The sequence below is a fragment of the Parasteatoda tepidariorum genome, chromosome 6 (genome assembly GCF_043381705.1).
Source record: "Parasteatoda tepidariorum isolate YZ-2023 chromosome 6, CAS_Ptep_4.0, whole genome shotgun sequence".
NCBI classification, from domain to species: domain Eukaryota; kingdom Metazoa; phylum Arthropoda; class Arachnida; order Araneae; family Theridiidae; genus Parasteatoda; species Parasteatoda tepidariorum.
Window position 1 is genome coordinate 52,402,205 of NC_092209.1, and position 7,493 is coordinate 52,409,697.

Genomic DNA, 7,493 nt, shown 5'->3' on the forward strand with positions numbered 1-7,493 from the left:
AGGTTGTACATATATAAAAATAGAAATTATTTCTATTTAAAGTAATTAAAACTTTGATCGGAACAAATTATAATAAGTTTTAATTTTATTAGCTTAAAATAAATAAATATTTTAAAAGAAAATTTATTTAGAAAAGAGTGTACTATACTCACCGATACTAAAATGATGTGCAGGTTCCTGTTATGGTAGTACATCAACTGCATTGAGATGATTGAGATGGTTATTTCATCGTGTGAAAGTATTTTTAATGCTTTGATTTTAAAGAAAATGTTATTATTAAACTAAAAAACTGTTCCTTTTCGTCTATAAAAAAATTTCATCCGATCATTCTTCACCAACGTCGCCGCCATTTTTATTTACATTTGTAAACGTCATCACATAAAATTGAAACGTCATAAAAGCAAACGATCTGATTGGTTCATGAAAGAAATTGCCTGAACGGTTGCAGATATTTCGTGCAACCGTGATTTCTATATCACACGAGCAATTTTTGGAGAAATTTCACTTACAGTTGCACTTACACTTGCAGTTACACTTGCAGTTGCACATATTTTCTCTCGTGTGATATAGCCATAAAAAACTCCAGATTGAAAAGATAGTTTAGTTAAATACTCAGAGTTCTAACATTTCTCATCGAAAAAATGCAGAATAGAACTATTTCAATAAATGAATGTTAGTTATTCTGAAAATGTATTTGAATATGCTTTTAAATATTGTTAATCTATCGAACATTTTTATTCGTACATAAAACATCTGTATTTATAAGTTTTTCTTATTAGTGAAAGAATAAAAAACTTAAAGCGAATGATACTTACGATGAAGATAAATGTATGTCACAAATAGCAAAACAATTATTTCCTTTACCAACCAGAAAAAATATTTCATGTCAAGATAGCCTATAGAAAAAGTAATCACATCTGTAACTTAACAAAATGTAAATATTTAAAAATAATATATTACAACTCTAAACATAAATTTAAATAAAACTTTATGGAGTAAACTTTTATGGTGATAGTCCACAAAGTAATTAAAAATAAGAGATGATAGAAAGTTTAAGAACATCGAGTAGAATTGGGTACTTGCAAATCGAAAGGAAGACGATCACTGATACACTTCCACGTGACCTATGACATCAGTACCAGCTGATAGTTTATAAACAAGATGGCCTGTCAAAATCGAGTTAAGTATCTCCACGTAAGTTAGAATGCTAGTTAACGTAAAATTAATTAATTAAAATAGCGTATTACACATCGAATTTGTTAAAATATCATTCTTTCTTATCTACATGTTTTAATTAACTTAGATTTATTTTATTGTAACCATGATATATTTTTTTTTTGTGCACCGGGCAACTTCGATGCATAATTAGTTTGCTTATCCCTGTCTTTGCGTTAAGTAAGAAATATATAGTGAAAGAATTGAAATTTTTGTGAAAGAATACAGAATGAGTCGCTTAAAAGAAGTGATATTTGTCTTTACATACTCGAAGTTTAATGAAAAGAACAGTTAGAAAGAACAATGGAAAGAACTAACGTAAATAAATGCCACATTTTACCAACCAATCAAAATCGAGATACCCATACTACGTCACTTGCTGGCATCCAATCGTATTTGATACTAAGAAAGCAATCAAATAGGTTGATATTATTAATAATTGAAAATTTTCTTATTTACATATTACTCTCGTAAAATAAATGAAATTTACTGTTTCAAAGTCAAACAAAATTTAAAAATGAAAAATAATGAAAAGAAACACCGTAACTATATTTTTCCTTTGATTAAAATAAAAAGAAACATTTCTAATAACTAAGCAAACGATCTTGAATAAGCATGACGATGATTTTCAGCAATAAATTTGCTAAATTAGAATCTCTATTTCAGCATATTTTAAAAAAGTTTTTGTTTTAAGAGGGAGTTTGAAACTAAAAAAACAGTAAAATAGATTAATATTTTTAATTGGTGCTTAATGTTAAAAAATTTTCTGATTTATAAGTTTTGCTTGTAAAAAGTGACAAAATTTACGATTTCAACATTAAACTAGCTTTAAGAATCTTACGCAGACGATCTTGAATAAAGGTTAAAAGATGATAATGAAGATTTTCCTTGACATGCAATCTACTAGACAGTATTTTAACAGTGTTTCTAGCGATAGAAATAAAATTAAAGCATCTTTAAAATACTCAAAAATGTGTTTTTTTTAAATGTGCCCTTGAAATAATATTTATTAGGTTTTTTTGCCGTTAACAATCTTTAAATTTGCTCTTTATGTACAGCATGAATTGAAAAAAAGAACATAAAGAATGCTTTTGGAATTCTTAAAAATATAATGATTCTCGGTATTTGTGGCTTGAAATACCTTCTTCATCTAAAATTTGCATGCCGACAATAACATTTATTTTAGAATAAATTGTATTTCTGCTTAAAACATGAATGCAAATTTATATTAGAACAATAATTTTAATGTTACTGTTTAGTTTAATATTTTGTGATTAAAACACAGAATAATAAATTAATTAATAAGATAAAATTAAATAAATTAATGAAAGGAAAAAAATTGCAATTTTTATTCAATTCATTCACATAATTGCTTATTTTGAATCCATTGTTTATCAATAATGTCATCATTCATACTTTGTGACTTTCTGATTTTTCAATTTTCTTAGAAATCGATAGATAATAATTGATAAAAATTATTCATAATTCGTGTTTAGATAAAAATTGATATTGTAATCCATCCTAGAAAGCATAACAGCAGCTTCTTAGTCACACGTGTTTCTAAGCTTGGTGCTGTGCGTTTATAAACTCATGATTTGAGCTTTATTTCTAATGACTTGAAATAACTGTAAAAATGCTCATCAAGAAATATTATCTGTATTTATTATCATATGGCATATTCTATTGTTCGCGAGTAACTCATGTGTAATAAAAAAAATCCAGATAAAGTATCAGCACTTTAGGTGCATCATCCATAAAATTCATTTTTACAGTTTAATATTTTACCATAATTTTTACAGTAATATTTATCTTAGAGTGACTCAGTGATTTTTCAGTAATTATAACAGTAAAAATTTCGGTATACCAGTGCCGGTATTTTTTAGCGTTATTTAATCCGAAATTTATCTACAGTGCGATGGGTAAAATTTACCACAATCAAGCAATTTTCTCCAGTATGTTTCCCTTTCGGGCGGCCTTAAAAAGGCAACCACAGTATTTATAATAGGTACCTTCATGCCTATGTTAGTATATTTACCACTAATTAAAATAGCCACAATGCCAGTAGAATCAATTTTTAACATTAATTACGCATCATTGACGATAATGACAAAACGAATAAGCATATTTTTCTTCATTAATTTAGCTTTTAAATTTTATTATTTTTGATATTAAACTTTATATTTTGATAGATTATTATTTTTGATTTTAAATTGTTCACACATTTTAAATACAAAAACAAAACAAAATAAACACGTAGTTTCGAAGAACTTAAAAAATGTTAATTCGCTTGCTTAGCTATCACGCGTGTTGCCAGGTTGATAATTAATTTTACCTGATATAGATGCAAATAAAATTATTTAAATATTAATGAACTTGTAATAAATTCCTTTTTTAATTAAATAAAGCTGCAAGTTAGCAAATATCACAAATGTTATCTTTTAAATGATTAATATAACAGAATGGTATACCTACTAGTGACGTAGTGTGCTTATCTCGATCCAGATTGGTTGTTAAAACGCGGCTTTGTTTACGTTAGCAACTGTTCTTTCCATTCTATTTCGAGTTAACTTACAAAGACAAGTAATTCTATTAAGTGATATGTTCTTTTAGGTGAAATATTCTATAATCCTTCACAAAGATTCCTTTACAATTCTTTCAATTCTTTCACCATATATTTCAAATATCTACAGTGAGAAGAAAATTGGTAAAAAATTCCAGAATATGGTCAAATCTTTCATGTTTCTGGCTCTATGGGAACACCAAAAATTTGATACTCCTTAGGGAAGCATATTGGTAATGATTCTGGTAAAGTAAACAATAAAAAATGGTTTTAAAATGTATGATAAAATTTGGTAAATGTGGTAAAATTTGTTAATTTTATTTTATCTTAAACCATGGCATAAAAACCATTTATTCGGTAAAATTTATTTTTCTCAAATTTATTTTTCTGCTTCATATTTTTTACTAAATCTGTGGTAATGACAACTACAATTTTAAAAACCAGAATTAGCGGAAAACCGTTTCCATGCAAAGCGGAAAAATTTCCATCTGAATAGTTTAAATAATACAGATTTTTTTTTTACTAGAAATGTCATAATGTCAATGCAGTAATTTTACTAGACTTTTTCTACATGTATGAATAGCTCCATAATTATTTTCTTGATGACTTTAGGTAAATGAAAATTATTAAATAAAAATATCAGAAAAAAATGGAAAAACACTCTTACATAAAGATATAAATCTCAACAAGAAAAAAAATAAACACTTGTAATTATTTACTTGTATTTATTTGTTATTCAACACAAACTATAGAGCTTACAGCGGTGTAAAAACAGTTATGGTAACTGTTTGAGTCGTTTTCTCAGCAAACAATTTTTAAAACATTTAAAAGTAAAATAAATAAAATTATCTAAATAGTCAAAAAATCATTAAATTATCATTAAGACTGCAGCATATCTTATATTATAAAAAACACAGGTAAATATAAAAATAGTCATTGTTAATAACGTAAATAAATGCTGTTGCTTCAGGTAGTGATGACATAATATTCATATTAACGCTAATTTTTACTCTTTAATTGGAACATATTGCATTAAGAACATGCAGTGGTTAGTGGTAATAGTTGAATTTTTCAGATAAAACAATATAAGTCCCAGGGGCTAAAATTATTACCTTCAAGAAATTAGTTAACTGGAGTTCTTTTAAAATCCATAATCCTAAGTTCACAGTTTTTGTTCATAGAAATTTTCTTCAGACTTTCTCATCCGGTATCTTCCAAAAAATCGAAATTAGTTAATAGGAGATTTTTTAAAATATATAATGCTAAGTTCATAGTATTTGTTTATTGAAATTTTCTATTGACGCTTATGAGTCACCGGTGTCCCTTTTATTTACTTTTTTCTGATGCTCTAATTACAAGCAAAAAAATATTTTGGTTATTTTTAATGCTAATATTATGATAATTTTAATGCATAACATTTATAATAATTATAATGCATAATTATAATTATAATAATTATGATGCATAATTATAATTATAATAATTATAATGCATAATCATAGTTATATAATTATAATGCATAATTATAATTATAATAATTGTAATGCATAACATTTATAATAATTATAATGCATAATTATAATTATAATGCGTAATTATAATTATAATAATTATAATGAATAATAATTATAATGCATAACATTTCTTAATAGAAATTTCCTATAGCCCTTATCATCCGTTGACTTTCAATAAATCGAAATTAGCTTGTAGGATATTTTTTTTAAAATTCATAAATGCTAAATTCATAAAATTTCTTTATAGAAATTTCCTATAAACTTTATCATCCGTTACTTTCCAATGAATCTAAGTGACTTGAGCTCAATAAAATGGTAAGTTTTAGATTTTAGTATGTTACTTATATGATTTATTTAAACACAAATGTGCGTATTAATGTAATTTTTATAAAAAAATGGCGTTTTTTACTTACCTTTCAGCAGTGTTTTTCAACATGCCGGGTGGAAAAAAGTTATTCTCACGCGTGGAGCACAGTAAATTAGAGACTCAAGTTTTCAACTCACTACGTGTTGGTACATTGAAGAAAATGTTTTTCCTCCTCTGCTCTTACACATTAATTGGACACGCACATTTTTCATCCTTTCGAAGGCCTCTTGAATCTCTACCTTGACAACAAATAAAACTGGTTTGTCAGAATTTACATTAGAAACATTAGTTTCATGAAAACCGAGAGTTGGATAAACAGGAAAAGCACATTTAAAGTTTTCACACAGCTAAATTAAGTCATTGCGTGAAATCATCTCACTTGTTTTGATTGCTGGATATTTAGCAATCATATCAGGACATCAAAATGATGCAACTGCTTTATTTTTTCCAATCAAATAAGCTTCTGCTACAAGAATAATTGAATGGATTGGCTCCGATTTTACGAACCATAAAATATCTTTTTGTTCATTTAAATCAATAAACGCTATGTACAAGGTGTAAAATGAAAAAAAAAAAGTCTTATCTTAATAACTTTTGATCTAGTAATTGGATTTCCAAGTAAAAGCTCTGTAGGAAAGCATAGATATTGTTGGAACAATTAACATACATTTCATTGTTAATTCTTCTAAAGGCTAAACTTAAATGTGCTTACTTAATATCTTTAACCTTCAAAATATGGGGTGGGAGCACAATCTTTTAAGTAGGGTCCCAATAGCTTAGGCAAGAGAGTGGTCAGAAGGTTGATATATTTTTTATTTATTTTACTTTTTCATAGTAGTAAATAAAAAAAAGCAGTATTTATAGATTTTTTTTTCTCAAGAACTATTTGACCGATTTCTCTCACATTTCGGATTTTGTAATTTAAAAATATGCTGTTTATGCTAAATTTGTATACCTTATATTTAAAAAAAAAAGCTTTAAGACTTATTAAAAACTAATAAATAATACTGAAAAAAAATTTTTTTTACATAGAGATATCTATTAATAAACGAGTTTTATAACTGCGTGAAACTATATTATATTCCAGAAATATAGAGAATAATACAAAAAGTAATTTTCTATCACTTTCATCACAAAACTATTAGGACCATATTTTCCAGATTGCAAAGATCATGCTATTTTGAGAGTCGAATATCCAAATATAGCAAAAAGGGTACGTTCATTTTTTAAAAAAGTACTTTTTTTATAGAATTTCACAATTTAATAACTGCTACGCGAATACTGTTGTATATTTAAGGTAATCCTTTTGAATTATAAAATTGCTTGTAAATAAGCAAAATCCAATCCTTAGGTCAAGAGATACTAATGTGTCTTGTTATTTATTTATTTATTTTTAAAACTGCACAAAGCGACTAGCACCAAAATATAGGTTGATTGAGTTGTAGATGCCTCACCATTGAACTACTTTATAAGAGATATCTTATAAAGTATTATAAAGAAATATCTTATAAACTTTTTTGACCGAATGGAAATAAAATAATAAAAAATTATATATAATTATTAAAAATTAATTTTTGCCCGAAATTATCATTGGATAACCAAGTTTTATGATTGTGTACAAACAATTCGCTTTAAATGTTCTAAAAGCATCACAAAATACGCAAAGCTTAAAATGATCATTACTAGGTAAAACTAGTACTTGCCAAAAAAAAAAAACTAAAGCGGAAAAAATTTAAAAACAAAAATTTGTTTCACTTTATAAACACGCAAAAGAAGTCAACAGCAAAGTCTGTGGATGACATATTTCTTTTTAAATTGTTAAAACTAATTATATAAT

General features: G+C 26.2%; 1 protein-coding gene across 2 annotated transcripts in view; it reads right to left on the reverse strand.

Annotated features, from left to right (window-relative positions):
* LOC107451130 (uncharacterized) overlaps positions 1 to 5,919 on the reverse strand; it is a 37,267-nt gene extending 31,348 nt beyond the window's left edge. The window contains exons 1-2 of one of the 2 annotated variants that reach the window (XM_016067130.3): positions 5,703 to 5,919; positions 816 to 896 (exon numbers count right to left, since the gene is read on the reverse strand). In XM_016067130.3, the coding sequence (XP_015922616.1) occupies positions 816 to 885 (70 nt within the window). In that variant the 5' untranslated portion in view covers positions 886 to 896; positions 5,703 to 5,919. The remainder of the gene's footprint in view (positions 1 to 815; positions 897 to 5,702) is intronic. The other variant, XM_016067131.3, reaches the window with a different exon arrangement.
* Between the last annotated feature and the right edge of the window lie 1,574 nt (positions 5,920 to 7,493).